Source organism: Dryobates pubescens, chromosome 3, assembly GCF_014839835.1.
Source record: "Dryobates pubescens isolate bDryPub1 chromosome 3, bDryPub1.pri, whole genome shotgun sequence".
Taxonomy (NCBI): domain Eukaryota; kingdom Metazoa; phylum Chordata; class Aves; order Piciformes; family Picidae; genus Dryobates; species Dryobates pubescens.
In genome coordinates, this window is record NC_071614.1 from 49,341,712 (window position 1) to 49,364,079 (window position 22,368).

A 22,368-nucleotide genomic window follows, 5' to 3' on the forward strand; every position below is an offset into this window, starting at 1 on the left:
TTGTTGTGGGTCCCACTGCAGGCCAAGAACATGGAATATGAGCTCCAGGCACTGGGATTTCACTCCTCCTCACCTAGCCCCTAGAGGTTTCTTTCTCTACAGATACTCAGGCTGACATTCCTTTATGTGTTTGTTTTCCTTTGGTGCCAGCAAATTTTCTACTTTCTCCACTTTTCCTGGAAGGTATTTGAAGTCCTATGAACAGATTGACTTCTATGAATGAAGTGCCTCAGGTAGATGCATTTGTCTCAAAAAAGCAGTGTTACCCCCTTGAGACCAGTGTTTCTAAATGTGTGCCTCTCTTTTTAGGAATGCTGATGACTGCCAATGAAGCCCCTAAAATGAATATCTATTATATACCAGTAAGTAAGACTCTTTCAAACCTTGCTTATTTGTGCTGTTAAGGTGTTCACACTGGAAAATTGCTTCTGCAAATTCATGGCTCCATTCCCTGACTCTTCTTGATAAAGCCAAGTTAAGCCAGCCATCATTTAGTAATTCAATAAGATACATCAGTGACAGAAACAACCTGCCTGGAATTGGCCTTTTTCTACCAGTTCCAAACCAGCAGCAGTAGGAAATAAAAGTGGGCTTTTGATAGCTGTGTTCTCCCCCAGCCCTCCCCAAATGATCTTGACAGCACTGAAGATGGAGATTTGTCAGTGTATGGTTTCCTTTGTGGGATTCAGCAAGGCTTACCTTTTACATAGAATATACATAGAATATACATAGAATAAACCAGGTTGGAAGAGACCTTCAAGATCATCGCGTCCAACCCATCAACCAATCCAACACCACCCAAACAACTAACCCATGGCACCAAGCACCCCATCAAGTCTCCTCCTGAACACCTCCAATGATGGCGACTCCACCACCTCCCCAGGCAGCCCATTCCAATGGGCAATCACTCTTTCTGTATAGAACTTTTTCGTAACATTTAGCCTGAACCTCCCCTGGCGCAGCCTGAGACTGTGTCCTCTTGTTCTGGTGCTGGCTGCCTGGGAGAAGAGACCAACATCCATCTGTCTACAACCTCCCTTCAGGTAGTTGTAGAGAGTAATAAGTTCACCCCTGAGCCTCCTCCAGGCTAAGCAACCCCAGCTCCCTCAGCCTCTCCTCACAGGGCTGTGTTCCAAACCCCTCACCAACTTTGTTGCCCTTCTCTGGACTCGTTCCAGCAAGTCAACCTCCTTCCTAAACTGAGGGGCCCAGAACTGGACACAGGACTCGAGGTGCAGCCTAACCAGTGCAGTGTACAGGGGCAGAATGACCTCCCTGCTCCTGCTGGCCACACTGTTCCTGATGTAGGCCAGGATGCCATTGGCCCTCTTAGCTGCCTGGGCACACTGCAGGCTCATGTTCAGTCTACCATCAACCAGCACCCCCCGGTCCCTCTCTGCCTGGCTGCTCTCAGCCACTCTGACCCCAGCCTGTAGCTCTGCATGGGGTTGTTGTGGCCAATGTGCAGAACCCGGCACTTGGATGTGTTCAATCTCCTGCCCTTGGCCTCTGCCCATCTGTCCAGCCTGTCCAGGTCCCTCTGCAGAGCCTCTCTACCCTCCAGCAGATCAACTCCTGCCCCCAGCTTGGTGTCATCTGCAAACTTACTGATGATGGACTTGATGCCCTTGTCCAGATCATCAATGAAGATGTTAAAGAGCATGGGGCCCAGCACTGATCCCTGGGGCACACCACTAGTGCCTGGCTGCCAGCTGGATGTGGCACCATTCACCACCACTCTCTGGGCTCAGCCCTCCAGCCAGTTCCTAACCCATTGCAGTGTGCTCCCATCCAAGCCAGGGGCTGACAGCTTGGCCAGGAGTTTGCTGTGGGGAACGATGTCAAAGGCCTTGCTGAGGTCCAGGCAGACTACATCCACAGCCTGCCCCACATCCACCAGGCAGTCACCTGATCATAGAAGGAGATCAGGATGGTCAGGCAGGGCCTGCCCTTCCTTTTCATTCAGCTAGGCTTTTGATACCATCTCTCGTAACTTCCTCGTGGGTAACTCAAGAGCAGTGGGTTAGATCATGTGAGGTGGGTTGGTAACTGGCTCAGCAGCAGAGTTGAGAGGGTTGTGGTCAGTGCCACAGAGTCCAGTTGGAGGCCTGTGGCCAGTGATGTTCCCCAGGGGATCAGTGCTGGGTCCAATTCTGTTCAATGATCTTCACTGGTGGGTGAGGAGATTGAGTGGACCCTCAGCAAGTTTGCTGATGATACTGAGCTGGAGGATTGGCTGACACCCCACAGACTGTGCTGCCATCCATCCAGATCTGCTCAGGCTGCACAGCTGGGGGAGGAGCCTCATCGAGTTCAAAAAGGACAAGTGCAGAGTCCCGCATCTGGGTGGGAATGGTACCAGTACAGACTAGGGGTTGTCCTGCTGGGAGGCAGCTCCATGGAGAAAGGTCTTGGAGCGTCCTGGGGTACATCAAGAAGAGTGTGGCCAGCAGGTCTAGGGAGGTTTCCTTGCCCCTCTACTCTGCCCTTGTGACACCACACCTGGAATGCTGTGTCCAGTTTTGGGCTCTCCATTTCAAGGGAAAAGGATCTGCTGGAGAGGGTCCCATGGAGAGCTACAGGGATGATTGGGGGACCTCCACATCTCTGCTATCAAGAATGACTAGAAGACCTGGAGCTGTTTAGTCTGGAGAGGAGAAGGCTGAGAGGGAATCTGATAAATGTCTATCAATATCTGAGGGGTGGGGGTCAAGATGAAGGTGCCAGGCTGGTGGTGCCGAGTCACAGGACAAGGAACAGTGGGTACAAGCTGGAGCATAGGAGGGTCCACCTCAACATGAGCAGACACTTTGTTGCTGTGAGGCTGCCCAGAGAGGTTGTGGAGTCTCCTTCAGTGGAGACTTCCAAAATTCTCTTGGATGGATTCCTGTGTGCCCTGCCCTAAATGGTGCTGCTTTGGCAGAGGGTGCACTCAGTGGTCTGGAGAGGTCCCTTCCAACCCCACCATTCTGTATGTACCTGTCGAAACACAGCAGTGCATCCCTCTGCACAGTTCTGCAGTCTGTTTGCTGCTGTTACTAGGTGTCTGCAGGAAAGAAAGGTAAATGTTTATAGGTGAGTTCTGTGTGTGCCCTGTAGGTTCCTCTAACTCAAATCTATCTTAGATTTTGTTGACTGGAGCTGTTCTGTCCTTTGGATAACAAAGACGGGGGAGAGCAAAGGTATTGTGTACTTAAGACACAGTACTAGCTGAAGCACTTTGTTCCTGTTTGCCATGTCCTTTGTAAGGTTTAGAGAGTAGATCTCCCAGCATTTTTTAAAGACTACTGCCTAATTGTTGGATTGGAGAAGACAAACTCCATATTTTCAAAACCTGAGTTTTAAAAACTGACTAGTTAGTCAATTTGGGGCAGAAACAACCCTTCACTCTGTCACTGTTCAGAGAAAATGTTCAGCTTCCCCTGGCAAACTCTGCATTCAGACTTTTTTTGTATGCAGGTGTGCAGGATCTGACCTTTACAGCTTAGCACATTGGAGGTGCACCGAGCCGAGAGTTATTTCTTTTGATTGTCACCAGCAATGAATCTTTGTTAGAACTTGTTCTAGTCAGTGTTCTTCTGACTATTCCTGCACATACTGTAAACCAAAATGAAAAAGACTTGCTCTGTACTCTTTCAAAAATCTCACTCTTGTAGAATCCTCTGAATGCTGAATTCAGCTTTCTGAAGTCAGGGACGTAATGCTGTGCTAAGAACTACAAGCGCCCTGTGTTAGATCTCAGACCGCACTTGACAGACCAAGTATTGCCTGGTGCTCCCTGTGCAGTGTGGAGGCTGTTCCCATAAAACCCAGCAGAAAATTCTGTGTAAACAATCTTCCTTTGTCACCCTCCTGATTATTGCTACCTGAGTCTGCCTGAGTTGTTGGATCACACCTTGTTGAGTTCCACAGTGACAAATGAGTCTACAAATGAACCCAAATGTGAGAGCATACATTCAAATGTTAATTTTATTTTGAAATACTGTTGTGTGTAGGAAAAGCTAAAATTTGATTCAGAGGATTAAATCAGCTTTGAGAATAAGCTATACTTGTGCACTTTGTGTCCGTGGCTGTGGCTTTGAAGGCTGCTGAAGGTAACTTAAATACTGGCCTGACTTTTGTTTTGATCATTAGTCTGTTGTTAATTTCAAATCATGGAAGGCTTCAGACAAGAGGTAGTGAGAAGTTAATTGTGAAGCAGACAGAAGTCTCACACTCTAGAAACTGGATTAGGCTTTTTGACCCTGTTTGCCTTTACTGGGGCAAGACTGAGGGGGCTGGCGCTGGAAGTTGTGTGTAACTGAAGGGTTTCTCACTGCATTTCCTAAAAACCCACTTAGAGCTCACTAAATCTGGTTTGGTTTTTTAATCTCCTTTTTAAATGAAGGAAATATAAAATGGAGAAGTTGTGTCAGCCTTAAGCTGCTCCAGGGCATCTGTTAAGGAAAACTCAGTGTTAGGAACAGTTCATGTTAAGAGTTCTGTTCCTTGATCTTCTGGGGCAGTTACTTGAGCTCAGAGGTGCACACCTGTCCTTTGAGTCCTGTGTCAGGAGGTTAAGACCTGGCTTTTCTTGCATCCTGCATGGAGTTACTGCATGGAGTAACTTCCTTGCACATGCAAAGTTGAGTTTGGTTGCCTGTGTCTGTGGAGCACAACTGCAAAGAAGCAGTGATCTGCTGCATTCCCTGGCCACTCTTCATAGTCTCATTTCCTGCCTTTTTTCTCCCAAGAGCTCGGATTCACTGCTCTTCCAGTGGATAGCTGAATTTTCTGTTTGTTTACTTTGAGATAACCTGTCCTGTGTTTTTGAGGTGTTGATAAGAAGGGAGTTAGAATTCCTCAGTTCCACCACAGAATAAATGCCTGAGGGAAGTGCTGTGCCTCTAAAGGACAGTTGTAAATAGCCCCTCTTGCTCTGTAGTGCCAGCAGTTGTTCTCTAAGTCTTCATCAAACAGCTATAAGGAATTTCCATGGCTGTGGTCAGGGAGGATACCTGGAATCCCAAATGTGGCTACTAGTTTACAACATAAGAAAGAGACTCCTCAGAGGAAGAGCTGCAGAGGAGTTGGAGTCTCCCAGAGCAGGAGCGTGGATGTTCACAGCTGGGTGCAGCCAGCCCCAGCATCCTCTGTGGTTGATTGAAGTTGGCCAGACAGTGTAGGACAGTGCCCAGCCTAATACACCCTGCCTCTCAGCAGGCTTTGAGTATGGGCACAGTGCTGTGTTAACACAGCTACAGGATTTTGCTAGAAAGGACAGAACAGTTTGCTTTTAGGTGGCAGGAAGGTGCCTTATGCAGGTGCAGAGAGGGAGTAAAAGCTGTTCAAATGAGATGCTTGTTTTGTGAGTAGCTTTGCTCAGAGACTTTGTTTTTGTTTTATTTTGTTGGGTTTTAATGGGGGCAAGTGCCTCTGACTGCAGCTGGGCTGTTTGCCAGGAGTTCGTAGTTAACTTGCAGTTTATGCATACACTTGGAACCTGCTTCCTGCCAGCTGGCTTCCCAGTGTATCACTTTGATGTGTGCCCGGGGAAGGTTGAAATGAAAGTTGTGTGTGCCTTGGGATACTTCTCAGTCTCCTGACTCTGAAACGTCAGTTGAGTCCATAGTGCAACCAGGTCCTTGCCAAAGAAGCGGAGAGACAAAGAAGCTTTGCCAGCACATGATTGTCCGCTGAGCCAGATTCTCTTCGTTTGATTGAGTCTGTCAGCTTCCATAACCTTCTGTTTTCAGGTGGCACAGCCCCCGACGTGTTAGCTCCTGGATGCTCTAGGTGGAAAGCAAGGGACAGGGGCGTTAGTGATTGTGAGGGTTTGCTGCTGGTCCCACAAACGTGTCTGGTCTTGGCACAGGCGTTTCAAATGAGTCCTGTCTCCTGTCTTGGACTTGAAACTTTAGGCTACAGCTACTGAAACTGAAAGCTGCTCTATTCATTAGGCTGTTAGAGAAGAGAGCAATTAAGCATGTAATTAATTGTGTGTAATATTCTGTGTTCTGAATTTTTTTACCTTCCTGCAGTCTTGGCAGAAAGCTGCCTGTTGAGGCTAGAAGCAATGTACTTTTGGTGTGCAGAAGATATTAAGCTCTTTAAGCAAAAATGAATCCTGGAGCATCTCTGGCTTCTTTTCAGGTGGTTTTGGAAAGTTATTTGATATCTTAGTACCCTCTTAGTTCAGGGTTGTTTGAGCTATAAACTAGAAATGTTTCATGGGCAGTGTTTCTTGCCTACCCTGTGATTCAGTTTCTCCAAGAGTATCTGGATAATAGGTCTGGTTTCTCACATAATACCTGCTCTGGGTATGTGAATCTCTTCATGGCTAGAAACACTTGACTCGTTGTCCTCTTCAAACTGGGTGGCTTGTCAGCTAGGGCAGCCTTTCTTGGTACTTTCCTTTCATGCATGTTGCTTTTGATTATTTGATTTGCTTTTTCTAGGTCCTGCACTTGCCTAGTTTAATGCCTCCACCACCATCTTTTTTATGTACCTCAGAAATGCCTCCTTTGTAAAATGGCTTTTTCCTTGGGTTTGGGGGGAAAAAAAGTTTTTTCTAAAACTGTAGAGGAAAAAAAAGAAAAAGTAGTTTCTCCTCAGTAGTTAAGCCTGAGTTCAGCCTCCTGTTTCCACTTAATGCACTGGGTATTGTATGAAACCGTGGTCATAGACTTCCAGAAACATTTGGTCACACGAAGACTTTTGCCAACTCGTCCCTTCCTTATTTTGGGACCTACCAGTTGTCTCTCTCCTTCAGCTTTTCATTTGATGGGGATACAGTTAGAGGAAAGGAGCCATCCACAGCCTGTACTTCCTGCCCTTGAGACCAATGTCCTTTACAGCCAGCTGTTGCTCAGATGGGTTGTGATGCTGTTAGCAAGATCTTCTGCGCTTACTTTTGGCTTCTGCAAAGATAGGAAGCAAATGATGCAATTCTTGTTATATTTGTAGCTGGCATTTTGACCCTAATAGAGCAGATTAGGACTCAAATGTGTCTTCTAGTTGGCAGTATCCAGTCTTTCTGGATTAATGCTGCCCCAGCTGTCTTCCTGATGAGGCTGTGTTTTTCAGAAGGCAGTTGTTCATCCCCTTCAATACAGCCCTTGCCCAAGAAGCTTTGGACTGAATTGCACTGAGGTTTGTTTGTTTGTTTATTAACTTATTTATCATGTTGGTCTTAACCTTAGTTTGCTCATTTTGAGAACTGTGGCAACTAGGAAGCAGAGTGGTTGTGGAGCAGCAGATGACAGTTGTGCTTTGGAGTGGCCAAGTGCTAAAAGGAAAAAAAAATCCATTCATGAAAAGGTACTTGAGTGCATCTTTGGCCTTAAGTCAGTTCTGAGTTTTGGTGTCTGTCTGCTTGAACTCGGCTTTCCATCGAGAACAGTCTCATCCTTTACACAGGAAGTGGTGCCAACAGCATAAAGAGTGTGTGTGGAATGATACACTACCTGTCTCGCAGTATTTACAAGCATAGGAGAAAAGTTGTTTATCTTCACAAGCAGAAATGTGAGCTTCCTATTTTTAACCTAAACACTTTCAAACTGAAAAGTAACAGAGGGGGCTTATTCCCAACAAAGGATTTCCTCTGTTTCCCATGCACTGGCTGAGCGACACTGTGCCACTTACCACACGTGGATGGAAGGCAACAGCCACTTGTGATAACCAGGAAACCATTTCTGATCTTCCTGTGAAACTTGGTGGGGGTGGGAGGAGTTGGTGCTGCTGATGGAGTAGTTCAACATGATGTGTAGATCAGAAGGGTGTGTGACTCCTGCTTGCTGCTGCTCTGGATGACAGTATGGTAGGCAGGACTTCAGCTGGGTTTTAACAGGTGCATTGCATGCTGACAGAAGTCCGTATTTCCTTGTGGTTTACATCACACCCTTTACAGAGCAAAGGGGCAAACCCTTAGGCATGAGATGTGATGGCTCTGCATTTAGACTCTTGTTTGTTTGGTGTTGTGGCTGCTTTTGATGTGCTTGGTAGTATGGGAGACTCTGCTCTTGAATTTCCATTTTAAGGGTCCAGAGATGGTGGCCTCACCAGGAAGACACAGTACAAGCAGACCTGTGAGTTAAGTGACCGTAAGGCCTGTCAGGTCAGAGAAGAGATGAGAAAAACTTCAAACAGTGACAACCAAAAAGCACTCTAAATCCAAACCTGTTAGGGTTAGAGAAAGTACTTGCTCTCTGATGGCTACCACTGCAGACAGGTTTGGTTTTTCCTTCCTAGATGATGTGTGCAGGTTCCTGCAGCAGTTATTTAATGCTGGGCAGATCTTAAAGGCAGCGTTTCCTTTAACATGCTCTCTAAGGAGTGAAACCTGCAAACTGTTGATTTGGCAGCTTCCATGGCATAGTGAAAGGTAGAAAAACCAACCTCTGGTTAATGAATCTGCCAAAAATGTCTGGATGTGCTGGAGTTAGGATGAGGAAGAGCCAATTCATTGTATGGTTCAGTGAAATTTATGAGCCTGTGGGCTCAAAACCAAAGGTAAAGCTGTTGTCAGAGCATGCTGCAAACTGACAGCCTGCTGCTCGGTCTCTTGGTCACAGCTGTGCTGCAGTGAGCTGCTCCATGGCTGTAAAAGCATCAAATCCACATCATGCAGTGTGGGGTGAATGGCAGCATGCAGTTATGGAAAGGAAATGTATGGGAGATTTGTTTGGGGTTGATTCCTAGTCAGAGACTTGAAGTATTTTATTCAGTACACGAAACAGCATTGCCTGTGACATGAACAGTGCACAGCTGGAGGAGTTGTAGAGCATTCACAGGGAGAGAGTAGATTAGGAAGGAATGGTGAAATAAAATTCCACACCAAAACTACTGGGAGCACATTGGTTGCTCAAGGAATCACTCTGTGGAAGTGTAGTAGACAGAAACAGAGCAAGGTGCCGTAATCTTTAGGCTTCTTTCTAGTGCAAGCTGATCTGCAGAAGCTCTTGGGCTGAGTGTGATGGAAGCCCAAATGCATAGCGACAACAGCAGAGAGCCACAGCTCTTCATGCCTGCAAACCAGAAAGGATCCATCTGATTTCTGAGAGCCTTGGCTCTTCACGGGCACAGCAGGGTGCTCCTTCTCTTGCCTGTTCAATGCCTGTCGAAAGTTATTACAAACTGAGATCCAAGTCTGAAAATTAGGGAATGAAACACTGAAAACAGTAGTCTTAAAATGAATAGTAATTAATTACTCATGTAATTGCATTAATTAATCTTGGCTATGCAATTAGGGAGCTAATTATGTTTAAACTCAGTTGCGCATTTCAATCACTGCCCACACCCTGGGGATCACCCTTTTGGGGTTTCGTTTGCTTTTTGGTTTTGTGTGCTTTTTGTGTTGGTTTTTTTTTCCCCCCCTCCTCCTTCCTCATTAGACCTTCTGTAATCTCCTTCTCTTAAATGGTGTGACTGAGATGGAGAACGTGTGCATGGATGTGGCTTTGCTTTCTCCTGCAAGCGTCTTAAAAGTTTAAAATGCTTTTTGGTGTGCCGTGTTGTGCCAAAAAACCAACAACAAAAGGAAGATTTTGTCCTTTGTCTCGTGCAGGTGTGTATGTACATGAGGTCACTGGGTTATGTATAAAATACATATAAAGAAATTGTAATGTAGGAAAGAACCTTTCTTCAAGTATTTTAGGTTTGGGATGTTTTTTTGTTGGTGGTTTGGTTTTGTTTTAAATGGGAACAGGGGAATGGAGGAGCTTCCTCAGATCATGGGGTCCAGTCCTGTCTTGCCACAGGCAAGCAGACTTGAATGAATATGGCAGCTTTCCTCTGAAAATTAGTTGTTTCTTCCTCATGACCTCTGTTTAAAAGCTGTTCAGGAGTCATATCCCTCTGATGCTTGGCTAAGCTCTCTAATTGCCACTGGCACTGTGATCACTTTGCATGTATTTGCTCTTGGGCAAGCACGGCTGCTTCAGGAACCATCCTGGCAGCCTTCCGCTGGCCATGCTGCAATTTGCATCCACATCTCTCAGACACTGCTGCCTGGAGTTCTGCAAGGTACCTGCTCCCAGCCACTGTTTCTATCCTGTACTGATACAGTGTCCCTGTGCCTTTTTTTTCTTCTCAATTGTTTCCTGATCAATTGGCACCTAATTTCTGGCAGCTTAGTTCCCAAGGTGGCTTTTGCCCCTTCTTGTGTGGCAGTTTGTCATCAGCAGAAGTTCTTGACCTGGCCATCATTGCTGAAAATATTTAACAGGACAGAGCTGTTATCTTAGTAATGCTGCACACTGCATGGTACCCAGAGCTCTCTTGAAGCCCTTAAACATCAGCTGCTTGTGTCGCCATCAACAACCATTCAGTGTGACAGTAAATGGTCTGACTAGCCCTTTTTGCTACCTACTGAAGGTCCAACTTGAAATCCATCAAAGATACCACAACAAACAATTCAAATCTTTTGAGAGAAGGTTTTATTTCCAGAATGCATGATGGAGGAACAGTGACAGGATGTATTTTTGTGTTTCTTTGTTGCTAACTAACTGTTGTTGTGCTGGGCCCCGGTCTGCCGCTGCCGCCTTGCCTCTCTGGATCTGTGTGGTGCTGCCCTGTGCCACCAGCCAGTCCTGCTGCTTCCCCGAGCCTCTGGAAGCATTTTGTTGAATGCCCACGTGGGTTGAGTTATACTTATGGAGGGAATTCAGACAGTGTAAACTTGCAGATCCTAGTTAATTATCTGAAAGGCTGATTTATGCTGTCTCTGAATGTTTTGCATGTTTTAGACTGCTCAGATACAGCAGTGAAGGCTGAGAGGAGGTTCTGCTGGTTGAATCTTACTACATTTTCACACCACCTTTACAGCTGAAGAGTTTATCACTGCCTTGGATGAAATCTTCATAGGACTTGGTATTTAACCTCCAGGAAAATAGATTTTGGAACCTGTTTTGAGTCCTTGAAAAGAGGAACTGTTCAGTTAATTTATCTGGCCCCTGAAACCTACAAAGAGAAAACTAACAACACTTGTGTGCAGTCAAAGTTGTTTAAATCTTGTGACACCAGGCTCTGGAGGCTTCTGCACATCCTGGGCTGTTTTTCAGGTGTTAGTTTAACACTAATTCGGATTAGACTCGGTTGTTCTGTGGCACTAAGGCTTGTGCAGGGCTGGCTGCCAAGTTGCTGAGTGGCAACAAGTGCTATCTGATGTTCTAGATAGGGAACATCTGTTGTGGGTTGGAAGAGCAGGGAGCAGCCTGCCCTGCTTTCTGACAGCAGGGCCCAGCCTGCAGAGGAGGCTGTCAGCAGCAGTTGGCAGAAATTGTCTCAAGAAGGTTATCTTACTGAGAAGAGAATAATCATAGAATCAACAAGGTTGGAAAAGACCTCAAAGATCATCAAGTCCAACCTGTCACTAACACTCCTGCTCCCAAATTGGTATCACAGGGTTAGGGTTAGTACGTTAGGGTTAGTACCATCAAGATAGATATAGTAAACAAGAGAGAACCTAGGCTGAATGTGAGGAAGAAATTCTTCCCAGAAAGAGAGACCAGCCACTGGAATGTGCTGCCCAGGGAGGTGAAGGAGTCATGATGAGGGCAGCAGGAGCACTGCTTCAGTCAGTGCTGGGGATGTGCCTGGCCTCCAGTCCTAAGGAACGCTGGCCTGAAAGCCGCGTGCTCATCCCCTTTTAGCTGTGTGCAGCCTGAAAGCTTGCAGAGCAACCTGCTTGGTCTGTCATAAATACTGTAAAAAGGAGATGCTGGTTTAGCTGCACAGTTACCAACCTCTAACCTTTTGTTTCTCTTGTGGTGAATTCCAGTGCATCTTTCCTCCCTTAGGTATGGGGAATTGTGCGTGCCCAGTCCGAGCTGGCGAGCACGGTGTTAGCCACTCCCGTCCGCAGCCGCTGGGTTGGGTTTGTCCGGTAGCCGATTCACAGAGCGGAAGAACGGCCCCAGAGCCGCTGAGCGTGGCTGCGTGCGTCAGGAGAGAGAGGAATTTCAGTCAGAGCAGCCGGAGGGAGAAGCGAAGGGAGCTAATTGTTATCTTCAAAAGAGTCCTCAATTTCTGCTCATGCACTCTGGGTTTGTCATTGAGTAAAAAGAGAGGAAATATCCCTGTGGTGTTTTACTTAAAACAAATAGAGCAGGCTGTAGCGTGGTTGCGTAGTGAGCCTGATGAGCTCAAGGTCCGGCAGATTAGCTAGTGCCATTACTAAAGAACTGTCTGTAATGCTTGGCTCTGAGCTTTTCATATATTAATCAGACTGGGGCCACTTGGAGCAGTTAAACTTGAAATCTCTAGATTGCTGTCTCAAACAAATGACCCAAGTTGCAGTGCTCCTTACTGGTAATGCAATCAATAGGCTTAATTGTGTTCTCTGGCTGCTGCTGCTCTGAAGGGCTGTTTGATTTCAGAGGGATTCCTTAGTTAGTTCCTTGCAGCTCAGCAGCCAAGAGCCTAGCTGTTGGGTTGGTTTTTTTCCTGTAAGAATATACAGTGTTGTAACTTTCTGTAATATCCACAGGTTTTAGGACCTGCCCCAAAGTGGTGTTCATTCTTGGACAACTTGACTGAAGAACTGGAAGAGAATCCGGAGAGCACAGTTTATGATGATTACAAATTTGTTACCAGAAAAGACCTCGAAAATCTAGGTAAAGCAGTTGAACATCCTCTTCAGCTGACTTCTTTGAGTGTTTGGTTGTTTGCAGCTGCAGTGTTGTAATTCTGATGTGATGTATGAGGGCTGCTGGAAATTCACTGGCAGTAGATTCTTGGCTACTAATATACCACTCTGATGGCTTTATGCTCTTTGGTCCCCAACCAGTGCAGCACCAGGTGTTTGTGTTTCTCAGATGCAAACATCTTGGGAGCATTTTGTTATTCCAAGAAGATGATTGATATTTACTGATGTAATGTGTCTGGGAATCTGAGGTGCCCAAGGTAGTTAGACATGTTTCATTAGCGATGTTTTGCACCAGTTTGCTTTACCTCTGAACATGGAGGCTATGCAGGAGGAGCAGCACCCCCATCTTCAGCTTAGAGTTCTAGAACCTGGGTGCATCCTGCAGACCCCTGTCCCACCTGTACGGCAGGAAGACAGTGTAGTGCTGTCTGCACAGAGACTGGCCTGGGAATGCTGATGCTGCTTTAAATTCACTGTGCCTGAGGCAAATTCAGGTCCCTGTAAATGCAAGCTTTCAAGTGAGGAGCCAGCCTATGCCTAGCTTGCACTTCATGGTTTTGTGTCATTACTGGCCATTAGCTGGAGTGCTTGAACTGTGCAACAGGCAGGAAGATTGTGTTCTGGAAATAGCTAAAAGTTTCTAGATACCACATTGCTTCCTGAGATGCACAGAGCTTTCTCACCTGGTGGTGTTTTGTTTATTTTGGGTTTTTCCTGTGGGTTTTTTGTGTGAGTTTGTTTGTTTGGGGTTTTTGGTCATTTCATTACAGAACTTTAATTCTTAGTTTCTAAAGATTTGGGGTCTGTAGAGGATACTTTGTCAGAGAGAATGTTTTCTCAGTCTTGGAATGTTGTGAGGAAGGAAAATCAGAACTCCTAAGTATTTTCATTCTTACTAAGGTTGGAGACTAGACTGACAGTTCTGTGATGTGATATAGTGGTTTTCTTCAACACCTTGACTCTTTGAGGATAGTGACCTATGGAAAGACCCTGATTTAAACCATCTGTATACCACACTAAAACGTGGCTGTCAAACAGCTATGGACTCTAAACCAAAATCCCTGGCTGGCTTTTCTGTGTACGCTTCTGTGGAGCACAGTGCTTGCAGGCACTTTCAAAAGTGCACAGTGATGTGTTACAGCAAGAAGAATCTATTTGTTGCTCTGAAGAAGCTCAAATTTCCTGCTGGACAAACCAATACTGGTTTCTGGGCGGTTTTAGTCTTGATGTAGTGGATGTGACTGCTAGATTGCTGCATTGCACTGGCAGTTCTTGTTTGTCTGGATTGAGGTAAGTGGAGTGGCTTGCTTGGAACAAGTGTTCTTGGTCTATGACAGCTCCTTGAAACCCTCTCCAACTTTTTCCCCAGGCCTGGCTCATCTCATCGGTTCCTCTTTGCTCAGAGCATACATGCATGGCTTTTTCATGGACATAAGGCTTTATCATAAGGTAAATAAGGCAACTGCCAGTTCTCACTCTTAACAATAAATTGTGTGTTGGCTTTTGTCAAGGTGTGTTTTTGTGAGTTGTTTTTGTGGTGGTGGTCTTTTTTTCCCGAACAGCTGACAGTGTCCTGCATCAATGCTGTTTTCTTTTTGCTTCCTTCTGTTTCTTAAAGGCAAAAATGATGGCCAACCCCTTTGCCTATGAAGAATACAGAAGAGAGAAAATCAGGCAGAAGATTGAAGAAACACGTGCACAGAGAGTTCAGCTAAAGGTAAACCTTTTGAGCAAGGAACATGCTTCTGGGAGAGCTGTTACTGGAGTAACATTCTGAAGTGTATCTCAGATATAACACTTGGGATTTGACACTGTTTATTGTCAGAGTTGCAAAGCAATTGATAGACCTCTTTGAATGGAACTGCAAGAGACCCATGTGTGTGATTCCCACATCTGAGAGGCACTGATGCCAAGCTGTGGAAGAGCAGCTTTAGTCACGTCTGCCCCTTCAGTAGATGACCTACTGGTAACACTTGCAGTTTCTGCTTCTGTCATTCAAGTTAATAATTTCAGCTGTTAATCCTTTGGGAAGAGATATATAAACATAGTATTGTGTTTACTACTGGGAGCTTTCTAGGTGGAATTTACTCTACATACATGGAGAACCAATTGCTTTTGAAGTGCTGAAGTTGATGTGTTACGAGGGATAAAAAAAAAACCTATACAGCAATTCTGCTTGCATTTTTTAAAGTGCTTTACCAGCACCTAGGAATGCTTGCAACCAGTGAGGGAACTTTTCAGCACTACTTTCAGGAATGAATAAAACCCTCTTCCCCACACTCACAGATGTGAAGCCTGTATGGTTTTGCATGTGTAAGAATAACTTACCAATCAATTGTTCTCCTGTCCCTAGAAACTTCCAAAAGTCAATAAAGAGCTTGCACTCAAACTGATTGAAGAAGAGACTGAAGAGCAGCAGGCTACTAGAAAAAGGAAGCAGAAGGTGAGTCTTACAGTAGTACTAATGCTTACAGTATTGATTTTGGTTTTATAGCATTTTTGTGATCTGGCTGAATGTTCAGAATTCCTTTGTTTCTGCTTCTCATAAATAACTTGTTCTAGTAAGTGGCTTTAAGGTGGACTTTGCTGTAGCTGCAGCACCAAAAAGGCCTTGTAGCAACCGAAAGCTTTAAGTGAGTAGTTACTCACTGTAGAGAAGTATGATGCAGACTTTTTAGGGGGCTAAATGCAGCATCCACACCAAAGTTGTTCAAAGAAGACCTGGAGCTTGCTGTAGTTTGTTTTGGTGCAGTTGTGAGAGGATGGACTTACCTGTCAAACTGAAGTAATTTGCTTTCCTTGTGAATACAATTAACTGCATTTTATAAAACAGTCAAAATGGCTTGCTCTTATGCCACAGCAATATCTTCCTGACAGTGAAAATAATCCAGTTTTATCCTAAATGAAGTTTAAAGGGGAAAAAGAAAAACAAGCTAATGTTTGATATCTAGTGGGAGGGGAGGGCGCTCCACAGGGGCTCGTTCTCAAAGAAATGGAGCATTCATGAAAGGCTTTCACAGGATGGGTTTGAGTTTGGTTTAATCAGAAAGATGTTACTTCACCAATGCCTGCTTTGGAATTTCATAATTAACTCATGCTTTGCTTCTTTTTCAGAACCTGCCCAGTCTTCTCAAGGATGATCGTTTTAAGGTCATGTTTGAGAACCCAGATTTCCAGGTGGATGAGCAGAGCGAAGAATTTAGGCTACTTAACCCCCTGGTTTCTAAAATCAGTGAGAAAAGAAAGAGGAAACTAAAGATCCTAGAGGAACTGGAAGCACAAGAACAGGTAAAAATTTCACATTGGGATTAGGAAAAATCCATCCAGGAAAGCTGGAGGCAGTGGAAGGATGGCTGATCACCCACAGTAATTGAGTGTTTCCGTGTCTCTTGCTGCTTTTGTTCAGGTGTTGGTTCTCTTCAGCTGGACGTGTGTAAAAGTTGTCACGTACTCTAATTGCAGGAATGGTGTGAAAAGAAAATCAGTTCATGATTTCTTGCTTCATATACTATTTTTGTCTGCAGGAAGAGGAGGAAGAAGCAGAAGGAAAAGCAAGTGATGCAGAAAGTTCTGAGAGTTCAGATGATGAAAAAGGCTGGGTTGAAGAGGTCAGGAAACAGCGCAAGCTTCTGCGCCAAGAAGAAAAAGTAAAGCGGAAGGAAAAGTTCAAGGAGGATCAGCAAACAGTACTGAAACCTCAGTTTTTTGAGATTAAAGAAGGAGAAGAATTTAGAAGCTTCAAAGACTCTGCCAAAAAACAGAAGTTAATGAAGTAAGACTAGTGCTCCTGCTTTAATATCTTGGGGGGGGACAATTCTGAAATGCTGCTCTGCAGTGCAGGCCAGTGGCACTTTGCTTTGGATCACTTCCTAGTAAAGCCACATCTGGCAACTCAGGGATATTGTGTAAAGTGACAGCTGTCGACAGCTTCCTTTTGCAGGTAAACAAATAGGATATTTGAAGTATGGCAGAGAGCATAAAGGAGATGAGTGAGAGATTAATGTTCGGGGAAGGATTTTGGAGATCCATTACTGGTGAAATGCTGCTCTCCACTGACAATGGTCTCTGTGAGACTGATTATTTTTCTCCACCACTGTCAGTCTGAGGCTGACAGCCTGCATGTTGTTCTTCTGACCCCCTAGGAAGGTGCAGGATTTGCCACTGTTTTGGGGGTAGAATCAAGGTGGTTTTTATTGGCAGAAGCTGTTGTGACACTGCGCTGCCCTTGTATTGCCACGGCTGATGGTTCCGTGTTTTGTTTTTTGGTTCTTTTGTTTGTTTGGCCTTTTTCCAAGACAAAAAAAAAAAATCTTTCAAAGTTTGAATGTCCTTAAATTGATGATCAACTGAAATAATTTGGTACTGTACAAAGAGCACCAAAGGACTTGGCTACTTGGCTTTGAGGTGGTTAGCACCTGCCCATCTCGCTGATTTTTGTTTTGTTTTTTTTAAGGTCAGATTGAATAGCCTTTTATTATTCACAGTCATACACAAACACCTTGGAATAAGTAGTTTCAGAGTTCTTGCAGCGTGCTGGATGCAGAGCAGAATTGTGACTAATGTTGGAAACGAGTTGATGTCTAAATGGGTCTTGTAATAGTCATGGTAGTTTTGATATAGACTGAACTGACAGAGTCACAGAAAATGAGCTGAATGATACAGGTGATGGGACTGCTGCTCTATAGCAGTAGTGACTGACTGCATCCTAGTTTGTTGGGTTTTTGCCCCTTGGAGATATGCAAAGAAACATCTGATAGAAATTCAGCCTCCCCTTAAATGTGTGAATCTTTAACCAAAATGGTCATGTCAAGTGTTCTTCAGGTATCACTAGGACAGTTTCTACAGTATTGTCGAGTAGCCTGTGATTTCCATCTTGTGCCTGTAAGACCTCTTCAAGCAGAAGCAATAGTTTGTATAAGTTGGGGTTTATAGCAGTTTCGCAGAACTGGTTCCTGTGTTTCCCTGAGCTGTTTTTCATCAGTGTTTTCCACACAGGGATTTTTCTTTGTTCTTTATATTGACTATTCCCACTCTTCCTGGACTCAAAACTGTCTCAGATTTCTCATCAACTTTCTCCTGATTGTTTTTCTTCCTTCCAAAAGGTGAAGCAACTTGTAACTTCTGTTAGCTTTTCTCCTTTGCCAGGAGAAAATCCACTCTAGACACTGACACAGTATTGGAGGCTAAGGATGGTTTTTTTCCATTGTACTTTAAATTTTAGTCATGCTAGCAAGTGACTTGAAAGGAGTCCGAGACACTGGTCAAATGGCACCCTATGGTCACTTCCCTGCAAGCCAGCATGCCTGCAGCCTGCTCACATACTGTTCTTCAGCACAAATGCAGGTGCTAGCCTCGAACTGAGTGTCCTTGAGAAGTTCCTTCAGAAGTACTGAGATTTCATTTTGTTCCAAACGTGGAAGGCTTACATTCTAGCAAGGATACTGAAAATTAAGCAAGTAAGCCAAGACAGTACGGGGTGACATGGGACAAAGCAGATTCTTTCTTCTGTTGTATAGAGGAAGAAAAGCTGCTTCCTCAGCTCAGAAAAATCACAAGCTGTGGTAGGTTGAGAGAGGGCTTAGCTCTCCCTCCTCCACAGAGTAAGAAACCACAACTAGCCCAGTCGAAAGAGCAAAGCTATGTATTTACAAGCATATATGGAAAGCAGGTTATATATAACACAATATGTGCAGGTATTTACAATATATACACAGAAATACACAGCAAAGAGAAATAACACAACAAAAATCCCTCCCCGAGGGAGGGATCCCCTCCTTGGAACCCCCTCTCTCCCCCCCCTACCTCCCTTTTTCCCCAAAAAGGGGTTAGAGAGAGAGAAAGGCAAGTTACTAGGGAAGAGTTGTTAGTAAGCTTCAAAAGCCCATGCAGGATTAGTGTTTGCTTATCTGAAGGCCAACTCCAGCAGTTCGCAGAGAAGCAGGCAGGGAGAACAGGCTGAAACTCCAACTCCCCCAACTCCCAAACCGAACTGAACTGAGGAAAAAAAAATTCCAACTGCTTCCCAATTTTGTCTATCCACCAATGTGAAATTCGTTTAGAGTATCAGAATGTTTTGGTTCTAGTACCGAAAACATTTAGCCAGTGCCTCAGCACTGTTTGTCCTTAAAGGCACAGTGTCAAACGGTCACACAAGCAAATCCCTTGGATCTGTCCAGTGGGTGGAAGAATATAAACCGTGGAAACCCTTGTAAAACAGGGGGTTTATGGAAGAGAGAATGTCTTGAAATTTACTGCTCATTCCCTGCAGGATATTGTGCAAGGTGGTGCACAGTTAGAGTGGCTGATCTGCCCTCTGTGGCATCAGTGCACAGGTGGGATCCAAAGGAGAGAAAATTTAGTGTAGCATAAGATGACAAAGTGGCTGTGACAGCATCACATCCTTTGTTGTTCTGAGTTGTTGTCATTGAATTGTCTTTCTATGATTTTTTTCCACTTTGGTCTAATCAATTGACTCCGTCATCAGTGACCCATTCGTGCTCAGCCAAGCACTGCTCTTCCTGTGGAGCTGCTGCGTTTTCAGAAGTTGTTTAATAGCTGTTATCTGTTCCCTATAATGCATGGCTAATAGAATCTTCTGTGTCACGGTTTAGTCAGTGCCATGAGTTGACTTGTGTGGTTAGTAAGCATTTGTCCATAGTAGAATTTCATGAAGCACATACGTACGTTTTCTGCTGGCCTTATTCAGTGATTAGTAGTCAGCATAAAAATAATTAATTCAATTAATGTACTGAAAATTTGAGAGACTGTAGTGGCATGTACAATCTGGTGAGGCTGGCATATTTGTCTCTGATTTGATTTATCCAAGCTATGGAATGATGGTCTGTGACCAATGTAATTAAGTGCCTTAATACCTTCACTATGCATTTAATGGTTAGGTGTTCTTTTTTTCTCTAATCATATAATGTTCTACCTGAGGAAATAGTTTATGACTTATATAAAACTGGGTGTTTCTTTTGACATGTTCCTGACTCAGCACAGCTCCCAGCCCAGCTTCTAAAGCAGTGATACATACTATAAACTTCTTCACAGACAGCAGTCTACGCAGTTCTTTGCACAGGAAAGCTGCAGAATTTATTCGTGGTTGTAAAAAAAGCCTTGACTCAAGTCTGCCTGCGTTTCATTTCCCCTGTTTGCACTCAGGCTTAAACACAAAACATGCAAAACGTTGCTTTGTTTACTCACTACATTAGTTCCTTGCTTAGTAATTTGAAAGGCATCCATAAAAGAAAAGAGGCTTTTTGGCATGCTGAAAGCTCTTCTGGGTTTCATGTTGTCAAAGTTAGCGTGTGTCGAAGTGAAAAACTGCAGCAGCATGACAGGCAAGGGCTAGGTCTTCAGAGGTAGCCCACGAAAGTCAGTGACAGCGTAGCTGACATTCCTAGGTATTGCTAAAGCAAAACATCAGGAAAAGTCCTGAAAAACTCTTCTTTATAATGAGAGCAGGAATGCCTGGGCTGCTTTTGGGGAGTTGTGTTTTTCACTCTAGGGCAGGGGAGGTTGCTTTTAATAATGCTGTTTATGTATCCTTTGAATCAATTTGTTGAGGATTAAAAAGCAAGCCAGCCCCAAAGCACTCAGCTATTGTTTGTGTATCAGTGTGTGGAATTCACTCTCACACTTTCAGATAAACAGAGCCATACCTGCAGCTGCTCAGTCAAGTTGCCACCACGCAGCATTTTCCTAACCTCTCCTCACTGGAATTTTTCTCCTGACTGAAGCAGTACCTAGGCAGTCATGCTAAATAATCGCTGGGTAGCAGCCATATTTCTCCAGTTCACTTTCAAAGGGGAAAGAAGTGGGACCTCACTTGATGGTAGCAATCCCACTACCATGTCAGTGACTGATCTGCTGCCATAGTTGGCTCTGAGGCTTAGCTTTGTCTTCTTGATGCGCGCGGATGGAGCAAGTTCTTACATGCGCATGAGAAATATACTACAGGGAGAAATACAATCAAAGTACCTAGTCATGAGAAATAAAGTAATTCTTCACAGTGATTTTTCATTGTTACATAAAACGGCTCACTAGCCAAAATCCAGTGGGCTCCAGAGCCTTTGTGCCTGGGCCGCAGTCTGTGAGCCCTTCATACGTATTAAATGCCATCCATGTTTGCAGCTAATCTACATTTTCGTGGTGCCTCATTCATCACTTCAGAACTTGTGTAAAAAGTATTCTTAGCCCTCCCCAGAGGGATCCCATAAGGCACTAACAGCATCACCTCAAAGCTGCAGGAACTAACTGGACACAGAGGACACAGTCTCAGGCTGCGCCAGGGGAGGTTTAGGTTGGATGTGAGGAAGAAGTTCTATACAGAGAGAGTGATTGCCCATTGGAATGGGCTGCCGGGGAAGGTGGTGGAGTCACCATCACTGGAGGTTTTCAGGAGGAGACTTGCTGGGGTGCTTGGTGCCATGGGTTAGTTGTTTGGGTGGTGTTGGACTGGTTGATGGGTTGGACGCGGTGATCTTGAAGGTCTCTTCCAACCTGGTTTATTCTATGTATTGTAACTGTGTTTGCAGGCAGGCAGATGTTTTCCCTGTGCGTGTACCGGGCGTGCTGTGGTCTCGGGTGGCACTGCCTGCTTGTAGGACCTGTGCTGTGGAAGGAGCACAGGCCCCGCTGGGACTCGCAGGTGGCTGGGGGAAGCTGGCTGGAGCCAGCCACATCCCTGCCTGCCTCACCCCTATGCTGCAGGCTGTCTTGGAACAAGGTGCATTTCCACTCCTCAGCTATTCCAGTTTACTGCCCAGCTTAACTGCAGTCAGCAAGGGGGACATGAGCCCAGGCTGTGCCCATGCCCTGCCTGTAGTGGAGGGGAGCTGGGAGCAGGGTCAGCTTGGGCCACAGCTGCTGCCTGCTCTCCATAGACATGCTACAGCTCAGTGCCCGAGGCAGAGGCTTTACCCCTGCTTACTTACACAAACTAGCTGATGAGTACCTGGTGCCTGAGGTCCTTTCTGGGGTCAGGCTCTGTCTCTGTGATCACTTTGCACTGCTCTTTTGTTTAGAACACTGTGTCGGACTATTGCGAGCGCAGTGTCCGAGCAGCCATTCTGTGTTTGGACAAAGTAGTTTGTCACTATCAGAGAGGTGATTCATCTGAATTCCCTCTGCTGGATAACAGAGATCATTTCCTTCCCTCAAAATGCTTCCCATTCAGAACTGGTAAGATCTCAAGGACGTGGTACACATCTAGCATTCGTGTGTGCTGGGATTTTTGTTGTCTAGGTATCTGTTAACTGCAGCTGAATATTCCTGCCTTGTGGTGACATTTCATAGGGAACTGCAGCAATGGAGGGTGTAGCTTTTCTCAGCTAGAGTCCTGCTTTGTTAGCAGAAAAAAAGTGAACATTACAGAGATGTGGAGTGTTCCTACTGAGAGCCCTATCTGCAGGGAATGATTTTAACATCTTTTTTTGTTTAGTGGATGCTTGCTTTTTCTTAGACTTAGAGCATTTCAGGGTTTCAGAGAAAGGGAGATTGGTTTTGACTGCATTACCAGCCTTTATTATAGTAAAAAGGTGGCAAGAGTATGGACTAATCTTAATTATTCTCTGCAGGAAAACTCTTGGAGATCGTTTAAAGCTTGAAGAAAAGCTTGGCACACTCAACGTGTCTGATACCACAGTAGGCAGCAAACAAGCAACATTCAAATTAAAGAAGGTGAGCTATATATATAATTTTTTAAGATAATGCACAGGTAACTTTAGGTTTTGCATGAAAGA

The 22,368-nt window shown here is 44.9% G+C and overlaps 1 protein-coding gene across 1 annotated transcript in view; it reads left to right on the forward strand.

The window, feature by feature from the left end:
- Window positions 1-22,368, forward strand: part of NOL10 (nucleolar protein 10) — a 51,511-nt gene that overhangs the window by 26,245 nt on the left and 2,898 nt on the right. The window contains exons 13-20 of the mRNA XM_054180120.1: window positions 310-362; window positions 12,467-12,593; window positions 13,995-14,074; window positions 14,244-14,342; window positions 14,979-15,068; window positions 15,740-15,913; window positions 16,150-16,397; window positions 22,204-22,306. Coding sequence (XP_054036095.1) covers window positions 310-362; window positions 12,467-12,593; window positions 13,995-14,074; window positions 14,244-14,342; window positions 14,979-15,068; window positions 15,740-15,913; window positions 16,150-16,397; window positions 22,204-22,306 — 974 coding nt within the window. The remainder of the gene's footprint in view (window positions 1-309; window positions 363-12,466; window positions 12,594-13,994; window positions 14,075-14,243; window positions 14,343-14,978; window positions 15,069-15,739; window positions 15,914-16,149; window positions 16,398-22,203; window positions 22,307-22,368) is intronic.